The sequence below is a fragment of the Squalius cephalus genome, assembly GCF_949319135.1.
Source record: "Squalius cephalus genome assembly, chromosome: 4".
Lineage (NCBI taxonomy): Eukaryota > Metazoa > Chordata > Actinopteri > Cypriniformes > Leuciscidae > Squalius > Squalius cephalus.
In genome coordinates, this window is record NC_137125.1 from 54,660,307 (window position 1) to 54,683,752 (window position 23,446).

The following is a 23,446-nucleotide window of genomic DNA, read 5'->3' on the forward strand; positions in this document are numbered from 1 at the left end:
AGATACTTCAACCTGTACACTTTATTGAGCTACACACCGACAAGAGGACACAACTCAGCTTTGAGGAACAACAGACTGTTCATTACAGTACAATGCAAACCCTAGTGCATATAGGCTTCAGTTAGTCTCGCCTAACCCCGAACCCAGAGTCTGATTACAAAAGAAGAGTCAGAAAACAGGGGAAGTAGCAAAGCAAGGGATTCCCCCAAATATACAGTATATATAGAGCAAATAAACAGATAAAGACACTTCCAAAAATATCTGAAACGAGACTGTTCACCTCAAACCCAAACGGCATCATGGGTGCGTTTCATTTATTTCAGACAGAATGGACACACACACTTCAGCAAACGCGAATGTGATGCAATAATAACGAACTGTGACGTGCGTCTTCAATCCCAAAGCCAATCCATGCTCACCAATACAAGTCATTCTCCATGGTAACGCCATTTACCCAGCATGCTGTTCACTGCACACATTCAGTCAGTTTGTCCTTCATCTGCAAAGCATCTTTTTGACCTATTCCTACAAACACGAGCACATAATTGTACAATATAGTCCATCAATCAAATCAGTACGTGATAGAGACACACATGGGGAATGGAGAATGTGACGTAACAGTTTAACCCTCATCTCTCCCTCGCGGGTCAAAATGACCCGGACCATAAAATTATATTTAATTTTTTTTTTTTTTCAGAAAGCTTATTTAATTTAATTTTGATCATATTTTTTAATGCAATTTTTTGGGAGATTTTTTTTTTTTTTACCTTTAAATTGCTAGATTTGATCAATAATAAATAGTCATTTAAGCACATTCCTCACATTCTTTCAACTTAAATTCAAAATAACTCACAATTTCATGCATAACCCTTTTAATTCAGCTCTAAATATCTTATATTGGGTGTTTTTTCCGACCTCTTGTGGAAAAAAACACAATATAACATGATATTTCATGACTCTAGATGGCCAGAGAACGTCTAATAAGGGGAGAAATTCCACTCTCTGTAAACTTCCAGCTTCTGAACTGGTTGCAGTTCCACTCTGGCTCCACATGAGGGCGCTCACAGGACGAGTGCAGTTCCACTCTGGCTCCACATGAGGGCGCTCACAGGACGAGTGCAGTTCCACTCTGGCTCCACATGAGGGCGCTCACAGGACGAGTGCAGAATGAATGGAGGTCTATGCCGCTATACCCCTCAAAATCCACTTTTCTCAGGATATAATTGTTCGTCTAGTAATTTGAATGTTGCCCCCAGTGGAACTCTGGTGGAACTACAACCACAATGCGGTACAATAGGACTTAATAGGGAGTGGCCAGGCTCTGGGATGGCCTTATAGCTCTATATGAGCTGTTCCGCTGGGTCCTAAAGTCAGTTCTCTTCAGTGTGCATTCAGATACACATGTAGACATTATAAAAAAAAAATTTTTTTTGGTAAAGTTTTAGCAATTTTAGGTTTTTCTATGTGTACTGAAGCATCCCATTCATTCCTATGGGGGTCAAATTGACCCGCGATAGAAGGATGTGTTACTTTTTTATATTTCAACCACAAAACTCCTTGAATTCATTTAAAAAAAAATGTTGTGTGTATTCAAATGCGACAAAAGTCCTGAGGTCTTGGACACCTCTGATGAACACTCAATTTTAATTTGATTTTTTAAATGACCCGAGGGAAGGATGAGGGTTTAATAGCATCTCTCTCACTGGAAGGGTTGTGCTGATCTGGATTTGATTCACAAAAACACACGTGACGAACCCATCCAAGGTCACTTCACTACAAGCTACACCTTTAACCACAATCACCTTCAAACCGCAGGAGCAAATTACACCGAAACCCACCGCCATCCCCCCACACACACACACACACACACACACACACACACAACACCAAGCTGAAGAGTCCTTTATACATAAATAATGTTCACACACTTACAAAAGGTGGATTAAACGCCACGTGTTGTTTATCATGAACTGCCGTCTCGAGGAGTCCAACGGTATAAAGAAAGCATTAGTCGTGACAATATTGCACAAGACATAAATAAATAAATAAACTCAACACAAACTAATTCTCACTTCACCATCGGGAAAGGAATCCAGGCCAAAATAAATCACCACATTAACCCCAAAACCACTCCTTACAAAAAGACATTAGACACGTGCAAATACAGTGTGTTTTTGCACGTCTAGAACACTGACTAACTCTCTCAGAAACACTGATCCACTGAAGGTTGAAATGTAACGACCGGCGCATTGAACTCGCTCTCTCCCGGGACTCGTCTATTCATGATCACCTGCTTGTTTTATTGATCTCAGTCAAATCAAGCATCAAGCGTCTCCCTATAGTCATAATCCTGCATGAATCGTGCAGTACTGAATGATAGACTTCTCATTGCTGTTCCTCAAACCTACTGCTGAATTTCTAATCGTACTACAGGGTTTGTATCTAACACTGTGATAATCTTAGCACTGATAAAGTATGGAAGCTTGTTTCCGCCACAGAGTGGAAAATAAAAAAGGTAATTGCGACTTTTTAATCTCACAATTCAGATTTTTTTTCTCTCACAATTCTGACTTTTTATCTCAGAATTACGTTATATAAAGTCGCAATTGCGTGTTATAAAGTCAGAATTATGAGATATAAAGTCGCAATTGCGAGAAATATACTTAATTCTGACTTCTCGCAATTCTGACTTTATAATACGCAATTGTGAGATATAAAGTCAGAATTGCGTGATATAAAGTTGCAATTGCGTGTTATAAAGTCAGAATTGTGAGATATAAACTATTCTGAGGTAAAAAAAAAAAAAAAAAAAAAAAAATTCCTTAGAATTGGACTTTATATCTCACAATTGTGAGAAAAGATGTCAGAATTGCGAGATATAAACTCACAATTGCGAGAAAGTCAGAATTCTGACTTTATAAGACGCAATTGCGACTATTTCACGCAATTCTGATTTATATCTCGCAATTCTGATTTATATCTCGCAATTCATGCAATTGCGACTTTATTTCATGCAATTCTGACTTTATTTCACGCAATTCTGATTTATATCTCGCAATTCTGATTTATATCTCGCAATTCTGATTTATATCTCGCAATTCACGCAATTCTGACTTTATTTCACGCAATTCTGACTTTATTTCACGCAATTCTGACTTTATTTCACGCAATTCTGACTTTATTTCACGCAATTCTGATTTATATCTCGCAATTCTGAGAAATAAAGTCAGAATTGTGAGATGTAAACATGCAATTGTGAGATAAAAAGTCGCAATTATCTTTTAAAATGTTTTATTCTGTGGCGGAAACAAGCTTCCATAGATAAGAAAACGTGTCGCACGAAAAAAAGAAAAATTAGATATGAAGTGACGTTGTTGTAAGACGGTAGAAAAATATCTCCTGTTGCTTGTTTGTTTGCACATGTTGAGGTGGATTAAATGTGGCATTGAGAGCCATTACACAAAATCACTTCACAGAAGCGTCAGCAGGGGGCAGTCACTTTGTTTTTTTGGGATGTGAGCTCTGATTGGCACATCTTACCCACCTATAGCAGGAAAGATATGCATAATCAGGAAAAATGAACAAGACGGTAAAAAAAAAAAAAAAGTAAAATATAAAATGACATGCAGGGCAGTACAAATAAAAAAAGTGTTGAACTAATTAACAAAAAAACACATTCAAGAGGAATTATTCACTAAAAAACATCTAGAGTGCTAATGAACACAGCATCAATGGTTTGACCGTTGAGCTTATTCAGGGTTTTCTGCCAAAGCAAGTCCGTCCTAACAGAGTTCAGCTACAAGACTGGATATTCAGTCTTACTATTTGTTAATAAAATGCATTTTATGACTGCAAGCCAAAAAGCATCTAAATCAGATGCTAAATTGAACTCCAAGGGCAAAGTCCCTGGAAGTGAGTTTAGATATGAGCTCCACAGAGTTTGACAAACATTAGTATCTTATGCAAAAAAAAAAAAAAAAAACAACAAAAAAAAAATTAGTAAATGACAGTATGTTGTACAGCAATTGATTTCAGTGCCCAGTAGTACCGCTAACACTTGGAAAATGTGGCAATTACTTCCCAGATGTAATTTTCAAGTATTAGTACTGCATCTTAAACTGGGAAAAAACAAAACAAAAAACTAGAGCAAAAGAAATAAATGGTATTGTTGGCTGAAATGTTCATGCCCAGTCGGTCACTTGAGGCGCTGGGTGACATTAGCAAGCGCTACAGCGAAAGCTTGCACAGCTGAGAAGGGATACTGAAAGTCCAGTATGTACGCGTTCCCGTCGATCCTTCCGAACTGCATCACCTGGACGGAGCAGAAGAGGAGAGGAGTTAGCAAACAAAACCGCTTCTGAAGCTTGTGTAAAAGGGAATTCAGGCCTCGACATTAAGAGTAAATCGGTCGTTCAATTGTCCGAGTAGAAACGTTGCTCGTCCGGACAAAATAGGATGCTATATCCGTTATGTTAAATTCTTAAATTTGCTCAATGAATTCAATTAGATCACAGTCAAAATGTATTCAGAGAGCTTCAATATTTCTCACATTATCACATTTGCTTTATTGTATATATTATATTTATTCCCTTTAGTTTAGTTTTTTTAGTGCTGGGCAACGATTAATCGCATCCAAAATAAAAGTTTGTGTTTACATAATATATATATGTGTGTGTGTGTGTGTGTGTGTAATTATTTTCTATATATAAATACACACACATGCATATATATTTAAGAAAAATGTGTTATTTATATATAAAATATTTATATATAATATAAATTATATATAATATAAATATATATACACAGTATATACATGCAAATATTTCTTAAATATATACATGCATGTGTGTGTATTTATATATAGAAAATAATTATACACCGTACACACACATATATTATGTAAAAACAAACTTTTATTTTGGATGCGATTAATCGCGATTAATCGTTTGACAGCCCTAATATTTATATATAATATAAATTGTAAAATGTATAAATATATATACATGCAAATATTTAATTATTTTGTATATATAAATACACACACATGCATGTATATATTTAAGATTTTTTTTATTTCTGTATAAAATATTTATATTTATATATAATAAATATAAATATTTGATATAGAAATAACACATTTTTCTTAAATATATACATGCATGTGTGTGTATTTATATATACAAAATAATTATACACAGTACACACACACACACAAACACAAACTTTTATTTTGGATGCGATTAATCGTTGCCCAAGTCTTTTTTTTTTTTTTTTTTTGTCGTCCGGTCGGGCAAGTCAAAAATAATCGACTAGTCCCGGCCAATCGGACAAGCGTTAATGTCGAGCCCTGCGATAGATGTCTTGTGTACCTGTCTCCCCTCGAGCTCGATCTGGAAGTTCTTCGCCGACTCCTGCGTGACTCTTCCTCCGAAGTCCAGCTGGTAAACCTGCGTGGCCTCGTTCCACAGCGGCTGCTTGTTGGCCATGATGTAGACGAACCCCTGGCTCCCGAGGCCTCGGTCCTCCTTCTCGTTAGCCTTTCGACATTTGCCCTCGTCCAGCTCGCATCCTCCCGCACGCAAGTTTCTTTTAGTTTTCCAGCTCTTTTTCCCGCTCTGGCTCTGGTTCATCAGCTCGTCTCCGCTGATGAAAAGCTCCGGTTCGCTTTCCGAACTGTCCTGGAACTCGTTCGTCGTGGCCTTGCTCAGCTTTTTGGCTTTCAGCTGCTCTTTCTGGCCTTTTGGTTTCTTCTTGTCTCGTCCGCCTAATCTCGGACTCGAGATGAGCGAGTTGAAGTCACCAAGGGCACGACCCTCTTTCTTAGACTTGTTTCCTCCTCCTTCTGTGATCGCGGGAACGTTGGCTTCATCAGTCCGACTGTTTTCCAACCGCTTTCGGTTCTTCTTCCCAAACCTATCCGCTCTTTGAGGAACCGGGCTTTCGTTGAGCGAAAGCACTTCTTGAAAGCCTTCCCCGGCTTCAGCGATAGCTTCCGGTGGACTGACCACATTTTGGAGATCTGGAGGTGGTGAAGAGAGAGGAGGAGGTTGAGGAGGAGGAGAAAGAACAGGTTTATCCAACATATGGGAAGTCTTTGGCGGAAGGGAAGGAGCAGGACCTTGAGGACTTGGCAAAGGTGGACAGGGATTATAAGAACCCCATGGATGAAGAGAAATGGGAGTCACCGGTAAACTAGAACAAGACGTTGTCCCAGGGTACATTGGTGGGAAGCAAGCTAGGTTAGGCAAATTTGGTGGATAACCCGGTGGCAAGACCACAGCTTGATCTTGCTGGGAAAAGGGAAGAGGAGCGACCAACTCTTTGGGAGATTGAGGGCGTGGAGAAGCTAACGGGGGACCGTTATAGCCAGCACTTGTTGGATAGGGCAATGCGATCTGATACGCTCCTGCTTGCTGGAAAGTTGTGACATTAGGACTTGTCGGAGACTTGGGCGAGAGGACGAACGGGAGTCGGGAAACATCCAGATGTTGTGCGGGGCTGAGAACGAGCGGAGGAGGTTTGTGGGAAGCAGGAGGGACTCCAGAAGTGGGAAGAGTCGCGGTACGCTCTTGAGGAACCCAGATCTCTTCCGTAGCGGATGGATCCCACTGATACGGAGGAGGCCGTTTGACTGTCAAACTCACGACCTCCGTGTTCAGAGCCATTTGCCTTAGAGACTGATTCAGTGACTCGTCCTCTGTGAAGGCGGAGTTGATGTACTCAGTCCTGTCTCGGTTTCCACCGCCACCGCTTCCATCGATACTGAGCAAGTTGTAGGAGGACTGGGAAGGCAAAGGCGAGGCACTGTTTGAGTGCACTATAACAGTGCTGTGAGGCGCACCCCCTCCTGACGGTGGGAAATCTTGTCTAATGATTGTCCCACCGGCTATTCCATTACTCCCACTGCTGGAAGCCGCACTGCTAATCCCATTATTACTACTGCACTGACTGCACGTGTAAAGAGCCGTCGGTCCTCTCGGCTGGTACGAGGCGGACAAGGTGTTAGCTTTAGCCTTGGAGGGAAGAGTCCTCTGGGGATCAAGCATCTGGGAAACCTTTAGCGCGGCTTCCCGACTGTTTCGCCTCAAGGTAGCGTGAATCAAACTGCTGTCCAATCTCTGGCCAGGGTTACGCCCTCCTCCAACCTGATTGGCTGAGTCAGGGTAAGGAGGCGGGTCTCCGCTTGGTATAGAGTACCGTGGCACAGTGAGACGGTTTAGCGTGGCTGAGGCGTAGGGCATTTGCACCTTCTTCCCGTCAACGGTAGAGGAGGATGACGAGACCCTGAGGGTTGCAGAGCTTCCCGGGCCCTGAAGCGTGTAAACATTCTGGTTGCAAACTAGCCTCGTGCGCGGACGGCACACCTCCTCCACATTTCCACTGCTGTCAAACGTGGTGATGCGCTCGTAGCCCAATGGGGTTTGGTACTGAGTTGCTTGCGCACCAGTTGGATACAGAGTCGGATCCCCTTTCTTTTGACAAGCGTCCCCTGAGGATTGAGTGCTAGTGTTGCTCCCCGATGAGGTGGAGTTTGTAGAAGACGCGGCAGAAACCGTGCCGGGGTAAGGAGGAGGCGGGTTCATTTTGCTAATCTCAAGAGGGGCGGTAAAGACCACCGCGTCACCCTCAGCCAGTTGTGGCGCAGAACGAGTCGTTTTGATTTTAAGCAGGAGCTCGTGCTCCACCCGCTCTGTACTGTGCTCTGCTGAAGGGGGAGCGACTTGTATTGTAGTTTGGGGAAGCTGAATGACTGGGCATGATGGTTGACCTGAGGGCAAAGCTGGGACGGGGATTTGGATCTGATGCTGCTGTTGCATCTGCTGCTGCATTTGCTGGTGCTGTAGCTGAAGTTGCATCTGCATGTGTTGCTGTTGGATCTGATGCTGAAGCTGTTGCTGCATTTGCTGTTGCTGCTGCATCTGTTGGATCTGCTGTTGCATGTGTTGCTGTTGCTGCTGTTGCATGTGCTGATGCTGCAATAACTGTTGTTGCTGCAGCTGATATTGCTGAAGCTGTTGCTGTAGCTGCTGTTGTTGATAATGTTGTTGCAACTGATGTTGTTGTTGTTGTTGCTGTGATTGCTGCTGCTGCTGTTGTTGTTGGGATTGCACAACTAAAAGCCGACCAACATCCATTCCTCCGAATATTACCTGTCCAGGACTGGAATACCTTGCAGGAACGGTATATTGTGCCGTGAGCACATTATCCTGCTGCTGTCCTTGGTCCGAGACTCCAGGCGGTGCCACAGTTGAAGTCGGATTGGATAATACATCCAACTGGACGTTTTGATTGGCTAGTAGGGATTGGACTAGGCCGATGCTTTGTGTTGGGGACATGGCTTGGGCAGGGCTGTGTATGGGGGCAATGGGTATGTTGACAGTGCAAGTTGGATTATCATCAGTGATTCCTGATGCTCCCGTGACCGGAAGGTCATCCTCATCCTCACTGAAGACATTAGGACTGAACATAGGTAGGTTAATGTATTCCACTGAGATCTTCCTCACCTCAGGGAGGTATATGGTCATCTGTCTGGGCTGGAGGTGAAGCAAACTAGTCTTGTAGATAACTAGTAAGATGGGAAATATATATTAAATTAGGCAAAGTGGGATATATAAATAAATTTTGTATAACCACTAGGGGTGCAACGATACCCTCATGTCACGATTCGATACGATATTATTGCGATACTCCGAGACGAATGATAAAAGGTTAACAAAAAATGTGCTGTTGATTAAAATGCTAAATTTGGGGGTGGAAATGAATAGTCTTGGACTTGGTGCTGAAACCCAATGAACAATAGAAACACCAGAATAACAATATTCATGATTCTGAAGCTGAAAATACAGAATTATTGTAGATGAATATGTTTCACTGACTAGATATATTTAAAATAATGTATAGGCCACTTTTACTGGTAACATCAGACATTTGGCATTATCAGGACCCATAAATATGCATTATTATACATTATATTCATCATTATATATAGTAATTTAACCCCTTAACTGTCAGCCCCCTTTTTGAGGATGGACGTTAAAATGCACTATTCAAACTTAAATGGTTGTAATTCAAGAATGCTTTGGAATATAGACCTAAGTTTGTTTTTGTTTTAAAGAAAACACTCAGCAGAGTATTGCAGAAGTGAAAGCACTTCAAAAAGTTATGGAAGTTTAAACTTATAGTAAATCAAATATACTGTACTTAATATTTTTTCTTTTTTTATAAAATATGTATTTTACAAAATATTTTTTACTATAAAATTACTATAAAATCAAAGCCATATATCTAACCAAGTTGTGTTCAAAATTTGAAGTTGATATCACAAAAATGTAAGTTCCCATGAGATTTTGTTTAGGCGTAATACCAAAAATAGCCACCGGGTGACATACATTCCCTTGAATTTAACTGTATGCATTCTGCCGTAACAAATTAATACATTTCTGTCCAAATATCACTTCTGTCACAAAATATGGAACCTTGAGACTCAGACCTTTCTGACAATATGTGTTTTGTCAAGATTAGAAAAGGTTTTGATCATAAATTATGAAACATGACGACGCCCAAAAGGGGAGAGGCCAGATAAGATAATTTATAGTACCGTTTCTATGGTAACGCAATGTCCAATTTCAAATCGGTTTGTAGTACTGACATTAAAAATTTTTTTTTTTTTTTTTTACACAAATTTTCATTTTGGGCAAACTATCCACGATACATATTGTCGTAGTTTTGTATTGCGATATATTGTGACACGATATATTGTTACACCCCTAATAACCACATATCATGTGGTTCATATTACTGGAAAAAAAAATACAGTACCTGCACCAAGATTTGCAGGCAAAAACGCTGCAAGCCCCACAATTTTGAACTTTGTTCCCCATATGTTAGACGTAACTTGCGCGAGATAATTGTGCTACAAAGCAAGGAGACATAAATATTAAGAGGGGAAACATTCCGTGCGCTAATGCATATAGAGATGCTTTTACAAAATGTGGTGTATAACTAAAAATAAATGCAGTACCTGTGTGATGTCATCTAGGGGAAACTCTCGCCGAGTCAAACTTGGAGAGCCAATGGAGGGCTTGCGAATGGGTAAACGTGGCGATCGGGATATTTCCTGTGTGGTTCGGGAGATCTTGGGGGACTTACGGGGATCTATGTTTATCCTGTTGGTAAAGGGACACACTAAGTCTCTACAGAGAAGGTAGCAAACGAAGAGAAGAGTTCAAGGTGAGTTTGTAGCAGCATGCAGTGCAACAGTGCATTGACAAATCATGTGGATCCTTAAAAATCTTATGCAATTCTGAAGCTTCATGCTACTAAGAAAAACTGTATTTTAGGAAAGCGGGATGCATTTATTGTTACAAGTGATTCCAAATGATCAAATCTTGCAAATGTTTTTGCATCTCAAATGCTTAGTCATATCAAGTATCAATCAAGTGCAATACAGATATTCTACTTATACAAGTTAAAGTCCCCCTGTGGTGAAAATCAAGCTTTTAATGTTGTTTATGTGTCTATGTGGTGTTTTTAATGTGCTTTAAGACAAACCATGTGTAAATTCATAAGTCGACAGCATTGCTGAGTATTTCCTCCTTAAAACTGCAGTGAACCAAAGACAGTCTCAAAAACACACTTTGAAATCGCTGATGTTTCTGACGTCACAAACTACCTTGTAACCAATCAGATCAACGTGTGATCGTCAACCAGGGCTGGGCGATATGGCCAAAAAAAAAAATATCGCGATCATTTTTTTTATATCAGTCGATATCGATAATTATCACGATAAAAGTCAAATCTTTATTTCTTTCAAGTTTAAAGGCAGATTTTTGCTCCTAAGTGAAAGTTGTAGAAACCAGAGCGTTAATTGTGGTTTTAAACTACTCTTTATTGCCAGAACATATCAGGACAAACACTTGCCAAACAGGAGAACATTTCACAAATCTGAGGTAGAACATTCAACATTTGTCATTTTTCCTTAACAAAATAAATATCTTTATTGGAAAATTAATTTCTTAGTTTCTGCATGTGCTAATTTTTATTTGGTAAAATGTAATATTCTGACTGTTTGAGTTTTATTAAACTTAACCATTGGTCATCCAGTATCATGCATTTAGATCATGATAACCTCACTATCATGGCAAAATGTAACTTTATGGTTTCTATGGTATTTGTATGAAAAACAGTAGACTAAATACATGATTAAATACTGTAATTATATTCCATCAGTCCTTTAATACATCGTCTACATTAATAATATAATACAATTCAATATGTATATCCCACATTTCATGGTGCAGTTAATATTACTAGGCAAACATTACAGTAAATCCATGGTAAATGATGGGAATTTGTAGACGGAAAAGCCTTCTGATAGTATCATTGCACACAGTGTTTCTCCTGTTTGTCAGCGCTGTTTCATCTGCCTTTAAACTGGTTTAAATCACTGAGACATTTGCGTTCTTCACTGAACAGGGTTTCTGCAGGGTTTGGTCAGTCAAATTTAAGACTTTTTAAGACCTTTTTATGACCATTATGATTGAAATTTATGACCTACACGAATTATGAAAAATTAATTAAAATTCTTTTCAAAAGTTTTTTTTTTTAAATTGACTTTCATTGAAAGTAACAAGATGTATTATTTAAATGCCTAAAGACAGCTCCAACGCCTTCTTACCCAGTGTGCAATATGCTTGATACTGATTATTTGCAACGGGCTTGAGCCAACTACTAAACACACCATCATTGAGCCATGGCTCGTTAAATGTAGGCTACACTTTCCCATTGTGATAGACCGGGAGATTTCAGTTAGGGCTGGACAATATGGCCAAAAACAATTATCACGATAATTGTTTTATATTAGTCAATATCGATAATTATCACGATAATTGTTTTATATTAGTCAACATCGATAATTATCACGATAAATGTCAAATCTTTATTTCTTTCAAGTTTAAAGGCAGACTGTTGCTTCTAAGTGAAAGTTGTAGAAACCAGAGCGTTAATTGTGGTTTTAAACTAACTTTACTCTTTATTGTCAGAAAATATAATGACAAACACTTGCTAAAACAGGTGAACATTTCACAAATCTGAGGTAGGACATTCAAACATTTGTCATTTGTCCTTAACAAAATAAATATCTTTATTGGGAAAATAATTACTTAGTTTCTGCATGTGCTAATAGGGGTCAAGTCTTGAAACAGGTTTGTGTTGCCTAACTTTGATGGCACGTATCTTCAGGAAATGTATGAAAAACAGTAGCCTAAATACATTATTAAATACTGTAAATATTCCACTAGTCCTTTAATAGATTATCAGCACTAATAATATAATAAAATTCAATATGTATATCCCACATGGTGCAGTTAATATTACTAGGCTAACGTTACAGTAAATCCATGGTAAATGATGGGAGATTCTAGACGGAAAAGCCTTCTGACTGTATGGTTGTGCAGAGTTTGTCCTGTTTGTCAGCGCTGTTTCATCTGCCTTTAAACTGGTTTAAATCACTGAGACACTTGTGTTCCTCGCTGAATTCAAGCACTTCTCACTGGATCTTGTGACTGAGAGACCGATCAGAGTAAACGCATCAGTTCTATAGAGCTCGCGCTGCGCTGCCGTTTGGACTTTGAGCCGAGCGGGTAAATGGTCCGTGTGGCGCGCGTTTCAAATGAGCGTTCCGCTTTTGGCGCATTTAACCTGTGCATTTAACATTATGCCGCCAGCGCATTTTCAGGGGGAAAAGGCAATGGTAGAACCAACGAATGAACGAGCATATCAATTTAAGACGTGGCTAAATGAAATGTATGACCTTGTATGGAAAATCCGAACGTTTTTATGACTTTTTATGGCCTAAAATTCCTATTATTAAATTTAAGACGTTTTATGACTTTTTATGACTCCGCGGAAACCCTGCTGAATTCAAGCGCTTCTCCCTGGATCTCGTGACGAGAGCGATCAGAGTAAACGCCTCTGCTCTAGTGAGCTCGCGCTGAGCTGCCGTTTGGACTTTGAGCCGAGCGGATAAACGGTCCGTGTGGCGCGCGGTTCAAATGAGTTTCGTTCCGCTTTTGGTGCATAAACATTATCGAACATTTATCGAACTCTTGATATCGTTTCATCGAGAAAAATTATATCGCGATAATTATCGTTATCGTTTTATCGCCCAGCCCTATCGTCAACCAGTGGATCTCTGAGCTGAGTGAGTGAGTGGAGGCGGGGCTCATTTGCATATTCATAGAACCACGCATACTAAATGAGGCAAGGGTGTCGAGTTACATTCAAGCTATTTTAAGGCATGAAGACTAAATATGTCATTTTGGTGATCAAAGATGTGTTTTAAAGGATAAAATGATGGACTACAGGGGGACTTTAAGAAAAGCAGTCTAACAGTCTCACAAATCTAAATAACATGCATTACCTGGGAAGTTTGGGAGACTTGCTCCCTCTGGAGATCTTTGGTGATTTCTTTCCAACCCAATCATCATTGAGCTCAATGTCACTCGAATCTGAGCAATTGCAGCTGTCAATCATGGAGGGGATGAAGTTGTTGCCATAGACTTCATCTGTGATAAAAGAAACCATTTGAGGAACAAGAACCAGTACAGTTTATTTTCTCCTTACTTTTAGATTTTCTCCACATAAACCAAATAAATCACACAATTACAGATACCATTGAAATATCACATGTAGGGCTGCACTATATTGGAAAAAAAATTACATATATTTTTTTTCCCAACAATATATATTGCGATATTGCGTGCCATCAATCCAGGCTAAAGTCAATAATTAGCCTACCATTCCATGATATTAATAATTTCACTAAGCAAGCTTCATTACAAGTGACAAAAAGGCCACTTAATATTTTATTCCAAAATTAGAACATATTTCTGTCAGAATTCGAAAAAAATTATTATCTCTCTCTCTGTGTCTCTATGTTTTCGGTGCTGATGCAGTGACGCTTTCATGTAAACGGCACTTAAAAGCTGTCACAAAGAACCAGAAAAAGTAATGATTATGAATATGTAAAATATTACAAAGAGACATTTTAATTGTTTATTAATAAACAAGTGTTTTCTGTAAAGATGAAGTTGACGATCTTCATCTTCGCAGTAGTGATCGCGTGGGAGAGAAATGCACTTTTCATACGGATTACATAGTTTTATTTTGTTTTGAATGGTTCTGTTTAAAAGTAGAGATTTCTGTAGATAATAGATATATTTATATATATTTTTTTAGGAGTGTGAGGCGAGTAGGCTACCTTATACGCTGAGTTTCGGTTCACGGATTCAGGCGCTGGCGCCTCCGTGTCGTGATTATGTCTGCTATATTTACTTTGTATTTATTAAATCCAGGAAATTGGATAATGAAACACTGATTAAAATTAAGATACAATTAATACAAAACGAAATTCGCTTTAAAGAAAGGCTTTGTGCTTTCTGTTTGAGGTCTCTGTGAAAGTTTTAAAGCAGTCTTTTAGTGCCGCTTTCATAACGGTCGCGTCCGTAATGGAGAACTGTCACGTAACATTGTTTTTTCCTCATAAATGCGAACACGAAAAATAAAATACTTTTTAAAAAAGACAACCATCCACAACTTTATAACACTCCAGCAAAGTACCTCTTTTTGGTCAACATCCTCCTTTTTGTAGACGAAATAGTCCCAAATAGCTGATTTTGACTTTCTTTTTGGTACGAAATCTTTCTTTTTTTTTGCGGCGGATCCTCTTCGTCGCCCATTTTTAGCTATAGGATGCCAGTGAATGTTGGCTGTGAGCGCGGTGAGCTGCGGCACAGCGAACCAATCACTGTGCAAGCAAGTCACCCCAGCAAAAGGCTTGCTGGGTCAACATACCTCTTGGGATGAGGATGTTGACCCAGAAAGTCACCCCAGCAAAAAGCCATACAACAAACTCGTGTTTACTGTGTGCTACCGTTCTCTTAATACACCATGGGTGCTACTATCCTTCACATCGCATGTTCCGGCGATGTGACTATCGCTCATTCGCACATCGCGATGTCGATGTTAAAACAGAATATCGTTCAGCCCTAATCACATGTATGCATTTATACTCCTTAGTAAGTATAAAAATGTCTTGTAAATAAAAAGGGGCATTTTGGTACCAGATGTACTTGTATAAACCAACCTGTCTTCCCATCGGTCTTTGGGTCCATGATGACAAATTCAGGGCGAAGTTTGCTAATCCTCCGGCCTTTGAGAATAGGAACAAGCCCTCCTAGATACTCCAGATATAGAGTGTAGCATGGGCCGCCGACCTCAGGGTTGTCCTCGGTGCGCTTCATGGTGCAGTGCAAACGCTCGTTACCTGTTGTTGGATAACTAACGAAGTCTCGCATGTTGTTGGGATCTGGGATGGGAGGCTAAAGGAGGAAAGCGTGCCAGAAAAAAAAGACAGATGGAAGAATGGGAAGCATTTGTTAAGGATATTCCTTGAAATTAAAGTGATAAACCAAAAATAACTTTTTACCGAAACCGGTGTTAAAGATTTAAATGGTAACACTTTACAATAAGGTTCATTAGTTAACATTGAGCTGCATTAGAATTTCAATGAACAGCTGTATTTTTATTAACAAATACAGTAACAAATGTATTGCTCATGGTTAGATCATGTTAGTTAATTAACATTAATGTTAACTAATGAACCTTATTGTAAAGTGTTACCGATTTAATTTACTCAGGGGTTCAAGAGTCTTTTATTATCATTGCATACACATTTTTTCATGAAGGAACGAAGCTAAGTACTAAGGTCCTGGTCAAAACACATTAACTGATAAAAACATTAGAAACTAGGGCGTATGTCTAAGCAGCTTCGTCAATAAATAGCATCATAGCAATTAAAACTAGAATAGACAATGCAAGAATAAAAACTGCAATAATTAGTAATAAATTAGGACATAAATAGTCAAATATGGTAACACTTTATTTCACAGTGTCATTGTTACATATGTTACATGTACTTACCGTAGTAACAGTAACAGTAAATTATGCATAATTACATGTAACTAACCCTCAACCAAACTCTAATCCTGTAGTTAATAATAATTAACGACATGTACTTACTATAGGGTTAGGGTAGGATTAGGGTTTGGTTGAGGGTTAGTTGCATGTAATTATGCATAATTTAATGTTATTACTACAGTAAGTACATGTAACATTTGTAACAAGGACACTGTAAAATAAAGTGTTACCAAATAAAAGTGTAACCTACAATATTATTGCACATGTCCTTGAAATAGAGAATATACTACACAACCTTAAAACAAGCAAAATTATCTGCCAATGGGGTAAAAAAGAAAAATCTGGTTTCTGTTTGAATTAAGATTATTTTTCTGACCCCATTGGCAGATCATTTTGCTTTTTTTAAGCATCAACTCGCTTTATTTTGATTAATTCCCTCGGAAAACAGGACTTAATGTTTGATGTCATTTTACTCATCTAGTAAATGCATCTTGATTTAAGAATTTTTTTATGTTTTGACTGGAAACAAGACAAAAATACTAAGTAAGAAAGGCATTTTTTGCGGTGCAGAAGCTGAGCTGAGCCTGTAAAGTGCAGGGGATCTTAAATTTGTACCTTAACGGTGGGAGCGAAGGCAGAAGACACGTATGTGCTTAGGCGAGAGGGCATGCTGAGCTTGGCCACGTCTTTCTCCTCGTGAACCGCACTGGCGATGGCCTTTTGGCAGAGCATCTGCAGGCTGGCGACTCGGTGTTCGACACGGAGCACGTACAGCGCCGGGCCACACGCCAGAAACAGGCGCGAGTCTCGATGGCCCCAACACAGCGTACTGATCGGCCTCTGAATACACATGGGCATACAGTCAAACCAAAAATACTTCTTAAAGATCGCAGCAGAATCATAACGCATCTCACAGCAACCGTGTTTTCATAACTGAATGGTTCAGGATTTTGAATGAATCGGTTGAGTCAAAGATTCAATGACTCACTCATAAACAACCGCCTCATTCTACTAGGGTCCATTATATTGTTTGTGTTTATATGAGCGAACACTCACCTGAGCAGGTGTTTCCAGTGAATAAATGTTTTCACCACGAACATTGTAAAACTTAACAATGGCATTTCGGGTCACTTGGGAAGGGTCAGAGGTCATTATGAGTCTCTCCATCCCAGTAACAGCCAGCAAGTCGCCCTGAGAGCACCACTGCACGACCACATCTGACACACACACACATACAAACACATTACTTTTGTATAGAAAAGAGTACTTCATACATCATTTTATCATAAGTAAAAACATTTAAAGTGCCCCTTTTATGCTTTTGTGGATATGATCTTTCATACAGTGCAGTTCGTGAATGTAAAAGCTCTGCAAAGTTTCAAAGATCAAATAAAGTCTCCTAAAAGAAAGCAGCGATTCTGATCTGCTGAAACGAGTCAGTGATTCCAGTCTCACATGTAGCTAATTTGCATAATCCCCGCCTCTGGTCTTGATTGGCTGAACAGAGTCTCTTAGCCCCGCCCTCAAACACTGTAGTGCACAGGTGTCAAACTCAGTTCCTGGAGGGCCACAGCCCTAAAGAGTTTTGTTCCAACCCTGCTTCAACATACACACCTGCAGTTTTTAAATAAGCCTGAGGGATTTGATTAGCTGATCAGGTGTGTTTAATTAGGGTTGAAGCTAAACTCTGCAGGGCTGTGGCCCTCCAGGAAGTTTGACACCCCTGCTGTAGTGTATCTGAGACTGGAAGAGTTTGGTTCGTGTTGTTCGTGTGGAGAAGACGCTGTTTTCTGAGATTGATACGGTGAAACCCACGCCATCGTTACTGTTCGTATCACTGTGATCAAGAGCTGAGATTCAGATATGCTAATGAGCGTTTGCTTTCTGACCAATCACAGCAGAGCAGCTCTCAAAGAGGCGGAGCTTAGAGAGACTGAATCTTCAAACAAAGCGTTTCAGACACTGAGAGAAAATGAGCTGATGCTGCAATAGAGATTATTAGAAAATTAAAGTGTTTTTTGATGTTGGATGCATGTAAACATACTGAAGGAGCCTTTAAAATAGCAAAATAGGGGCACTTTAAATAGCAAAGTAACAATTAAAGCTGCAAGCAGCGATGAAAGGGCCCTCGCACCCGTGCCATCAACACTCGGTGGCTTTAGGAAGGCAGAGCATGGTTGGGAAATGTACATTTAAGGAGGTATATATAGTAAGAGTATGTCAAAGTCAGTTACAAAATGTTTTGTATAATGGTGATAATAGCATGCTTCATGACTCAGCTAAGTGTTGCTAGCATGTTCAGTTTGTTTCTAGCATGCTTAGTACACAATAATTATGTGGTTAGTACTGCATTACTGTGTTAACCATGTCAGTTTCTGTTGCCAGTAGGTGGCGTTATGACTATAACTGAATATGAGCATGGATGTGTGTTCAGGACAGAACTCTTATCAAACATGTGAAGTTTGGTGCAAATTGGACATTGCCTTCTTGAGTAACAACAAAGTCATGTTTCATTGAATTAGCATTCTTTAGAACTTAGCTAAGCATTGTTAGCATGTTTTAACATGTTGCTAGAACGGCATCAACGTGTTAAACATGTCACTTCCTGTTGCCAGTTGGTGGCGCTATTACTATAACTGAACATTCTCATGTAGATGTGTTCAGGCCATGACTCTTATCAAAAGTGTGAAGTTTGGGGCAGATTGGACATTCCATGCCTGAGTTACAGCAAATTCCTATTTAATTGCAATAATAGCATGCTTTAGCACTTGGCTAAGAGTTTGCTAGCATGTTTTAGCATGTTTCTAGTATGTTGTTAGCATGTTTAACACTTGCTGGCACTTTTTTATATGTTATTAGGAGTCCACAACAGTGTTAAACATGTCACTTCCTGTTGCCAGCAGGTGGCGCTATGACTGTAACTGAATATAAGCATGGTCATGTGTTCAGGACAGAACGCTTATCAAAAGTGTGAAGTTTGGGGCAGATTGGACATTCCATGCCTGAGTTACAGCAAATTCATATTTAATTGCAGTAATATCATTCTTTAGCACTTAGCTAAGTGTTTGCTATTATGTTTTAGCATGTCTCTAGTATGTTGGTAGGATGTTTAGCACCTACTGGCATTTTTTTATATGTTATTAGGAGTCAAGAACAGTGTTAAACGTCACTTCCTGTTGCCAGCAGGTGGCGCTATGACTATAACTAAATATGAGCATGGACATGTGTTCAAGAGATAACTCTTATCAAACGTGTGACGTTTGGGGTAGATTGTACATTGCCTTCTTGAGTAACAACAAAGTCCTGTTTCATTGAATTAGCATGCTTTAGCACTTAGCTAAGTATTGCTAGCATGTTTTAATATGTTTCTAGCATGTTTAGAACTCAATGGCATTTTTAACATGTTGCTAGAACGGCATCAACGTGTTAAACATGTCACTTCCTGTTGCCAGTAGGTGGCGCTATTACTATAACTGAATTTGAGCATAGGCATGCGTTCAGGCCATGATTCTTATCAAACATGTGAAGTTTGGGGCAGATTGGACGTTCCATGCCTGAGTTACAGCAAATTCCTATTTAATTGCAGTAATAGCATGCTTTATCACTTAGCTAAGTGTTTGCTAGCATGTTTCTAGTATGTTGCTAACCTGTTTAGCACTTGCTGGCTCTTTTATATATGTTATTAGGAGACCACAACAGTGTTAAACATGTCACTTCCTGTTGACAGCAGGTGGCGCTATTACTATAACTGAATATTCTCATGTAGATGTGTTCAGGCCATGACTCTTATCAAACGTGTGAAGTTTGGGGCAGATTGGACATTCCATGCCTGTGTTACAGCAAATTCCTATTTAATTGCAGCAATAGCATGCTTTAGCACTTAGCTAAGTGTTTGTTAGCATGTTTTAGCATGTTTCTAGTATGTTGTTAGCATGTTTAGCACTTGCTGGCACTTTTTTTATATGTTTTTATATGTCCACAACAGTGTTTAACATGTCACTTCCTGTTGCCAGCAGGTGGCACTATGACTGTAACTGAATATGAGCATGGTCATGTGTTCAGGACAGAACGTTTATTAAAAGTGTGAAGTTTGGCGCATATTGGACATTGCCTTCTTGAGTAACAACAACATCCTGTTTCATTGAATTAGCATGCTTTACCACTTAGCTAAGTATTGCTAGCATGTTTTAACATTAGCTAGCATGTTTTAACATGTTTCTAGCATGTTTAGACCTCAATGGCATTTTTAACATGTTGCTAGAATGGCATCAACGTGTTAAACATGACACTTCCTGTTGCCAGTAGGTGGCGCTATTACTATAACTGAATATTCTCATGTAGATGTGTTCAGGACAGAACGCTTATCAAAAGTGTGAAGTTTGGGGCAGATTGGACATTCCATGCCTGAGTTACAGCAAATTCCTATTTAATTGCAATAATAGCATGCTTTAGCACTTAGCTAAGAGTTTGCTAGCATGTTTTAGCATGCTTCTAGTATGTTGTTAGCATGTTTAGCACTTGCTGGCACTTTTTTATATGTTATTAGGAGTCCATAACAGTGTTAAACATGTCACTTCCTGTTGCCAGCAGGTGGCGCTATGACTATAACTGAATATGAGCATGGCCATGTGTTCAGGACAGAACTCTTATCAAACGTGTGAAGTTTGGGGCAGATTGGACATTCCATGCCTGAGTTACAGCAACTTCCTGTTTCATGGCGAAACATCGAAATTTGTAAGGCCGCCGAGGACCCGCCCTTCGACGAAAACTCAAGATCTTCGCAATTTAACGTCGCAAAGGCCTTAAGATTACACTCACCAAATTTGAAGATGATCAGATTAAAACTGTAGGAGGAGTTCGTTAAAGTACGAGGCCTGAAAATGGCAAAAACTGCACAAAAATCTGAGAGGAAGTTCAAAATGGCTGACTTCCTGTTGTGTTTAGGGCTATGCTCCAAGAGACTTTTTTGTAGGTATTAGGTCATTACACGTATGTACCGAATTTCGTGCACGTACGTTGAACGTTGCGGGAGGCGCACTCCGTTGAACTTTTATAGGTGGCGCTATCGAGCCATTTTGCCCCGTCCAATTCTGAAACCTATATCAGATGTAAATTTTCGCCAGTTCTGACGCGTGTGCAAAGTTTCGTGAGTTTTCGCGCATGTTTAGGCCCTCAAAAATGCAATTCAATGCGGAGAAGAATAATAATAATTAAAGCTGCAAGCAGCGATGAAAGGGCCCTCGCACCCGTGCCATCAACACTCGGTGGTTTTAGGAAGACAGAGCATGGTTGGGAAATGTACATTTAAGGAGGTATATATAGTAAGAGTATGTCAAAGTCAGTTACAAAATGTTTTGTATAATGGTGATAATAGCATGCTTCATGACTCAGCTAAGTGTTGCTAGCATGTTTAGTCTGTTTCTAGCATGCTCAGTACACAATAATTATGTGGTTAGTACTGCATTACTGTGTTAACCATGTCAGTTTCTGTTGCCAGTAGGTGGCGTTATGACTATAACTGAATATGAGCATGGATGTGTGTTCAGGACAGAACTCTTATCAAACGTGTGAAGTTTGGTGCAAATTGGACATTGCCTTCTTGAGTAACAACAAAGTCATGTTTCATTGAATTAGCATTCTTTAGCACTTAGCTAAGCATTGTTAGCATGTTTTAACATGTTTCTAGCATGTTTAGAACTCAATGGCATTTTTAACATGTTGCTAGAACGGCATCAACGTGTTAAACATGTCACTTCCTGTTGCCAGTAGGTGGCGCTATTACTAGAACTGAACATTCTCATGCAGATGTGTTCAGGCCATGACTCTTATCAAAAGTGTGAAGTTTGGGGCAGATTGGACATTCCATGCCTGAGTTACAGCAAATTCCTATTTAATTGCAATAATAGCATGCTTTAGCACTTAGCTAAGAGTTTGCTAGCATGTTTTAGCATGTTTCTAGTATGTTGTTAGCATGTTTAACACTTGCTGGCACTTTTTTATATGTTATTAGGAGTCCATAACAGTGTTAACATGTCACTTCCTGTTGCCAGCAGGTGGCGCTATGACTGTAACTGAATATAAGCATGGTCATGTGTTCAGGACAGAACGCTTATCAAAAGTGTGAAGTTTGACGCAGATTGGACATTCCATGCCTGAGTTACAGCAAATTCATATTTAATTGCAGTAATATCATTCTTTAGCACTTAGCTAAGTGTTTGCTAGTATGTTTTAACATGTCTCTAGTATGTTGGTAGGATGTTTAGCACCTACTGGCATTTTTTTATATGTTATTAGGAGTCAAGAACAGTGTTAAACGTCACTTCCTGTTGCCAGCAGGTGGCGCTATGACTATAACTAAATATGAGCATGGACATGTGTTCAAGAGATAACTCTTATCAAACGTGTGAAGTTTGGGGTAGATTGTACATTGCCTTCTTGAGTAACAACAAAGTCCTGTTTCATTGAATTAGCATGCTTTAACACTTAGCTAAGTATTGCTAGCATGTTTTAATATGTTTCTAGCATGTTTAGAACTCAATGGCATTTTTAACATGTTGCTAGAACGGCATCAACGTGTTAAACATGTCACTTCCTGTTGCCAGTAGGTGGCGCTATTACTATAACTGAATTTGAGCATAGACGTGTGTTCAGGCCATGATTCTTATCAAACGTGTGAAGTTTGGGGCAGATTGGACATTCCATGCCTGAGTTACAGCAAATTCATATTTAATTGCAGTAATAGCATGCTTTAGCACTTAGCTGAGTGTTTGCTAGCATGTTTCTAGTATGTTGCTAACCTGTTTAGCACTTGCTGGCTCTTTTTTATATGTTATTAGGAGACCACAACAGTGTTAAACATGTCACTTCCTGTTGACAGCAGGTGGCGCTATTACTATAACTGAATATTCTCATGTAGATGTGTTCAGGCCATGACTCTTATCAAACGTGTGAAGTTTGGGGCAGATTGGACATTCCATGCCTGTGTTACAGCAAATTCCTATTTAATTGCAGCAATAGCATGCTTTAGCACTTAGCTAAGTGTTTGCTAGCATGTTTTAGCATGGTTCTAGTATGTTGTTAGCATGTTTAACACTTGATGGCACTTTTTTTATATGTTTTTATATGTCCACAACAGTGTTTAACATGTCACTTCCTGTTGCCAGCAGGTGGCACTATGACTGTAACTGAATATGAGCATGGTCATGTGTTCAGGACAGAACGTTTATTAAAAGTGTGAAGTTTGGTGCAGAATGGACATTGCCTTCTTGCGTAACAACAACATCCTGTTTCATTGAATTAGCATGCTTTAGCACTTAGCTAAGTATTGCTAGCATGTTTTAACATGTTTCTAGCATGTTTAGAAGTCAATGGCATTTTTAACATGTTGCTAGAATGGCATCAACGTGTTAAACATGACACTTCCTGTTACCAGTAGGTGGCGCTATTTCTATAACTGAATATTCTC

At 39.4% G+C, this 23,446-nt stretch overlaps 1 protein-coding gene and 1 long non-coding RNA gene across 3 annotated transcripts in view; both read right to left on the reverse strand.

Annotated features, from left to right (window-relative positions):
* Positions 1-849: 849 nt before the first annotated feature.
* Positions 850-23,446, reverse strand: part of LOC307158029 — a 399,912-nt gene continuing 377,315 nt past the window's right edge. Inside the window, exon 2 of the long non-coding RNA XR_013821174.1 lies at positions 850-1,085. This is a non-coding gene — a long non-coding RNA (uncharacterized lncRNA). The remainder of the gene's footprint in view (positions 1,086-23,446) is intronic.
* The window catches only part of tulp4a (TUB like protein 4a), a 34,348-nt gene continuing 11,751 nt past the window's right edge, over positions 850-23,446 (reverse strand). For both annotated transcript variants that reach the window (XM_079870122.1, XM_079870123.1), the window contains 8 exons: positions 17,038-17,198; positions 16,597-16,821; positions 15,149-15,383; positions 13,424-13,568; positions 10,025-10,169; positions 9,823-9,916; positions 5,373-8,569; positions 850-4,312 (listed from right to left, as the gene is read on the reverse strand). In XM_079870122.1, coding sequence (XP_079726248.1) covers positions 4,196-4,312; positions 5,373-8,569; positions 9,823-9,916; positions 10,025-10,169; positions 13,424-13,568; positions 15,149-15,383; positions 16,597-16,821; positions 17,038-17,198 — 4,319 coding nt within the window. In that variant the 3' untranslated portion in view covers positions 850-4,195. The remainder of the gene's footprint in view (positions 4,313-5,372; positions 8,570-9,822; positions 9,917-10,024; positions 10,170-13,423; positions 13,569-15,148; positions 15,384-16,596; positions 16,822-17,037; positions 17,199-23,446) is intronic.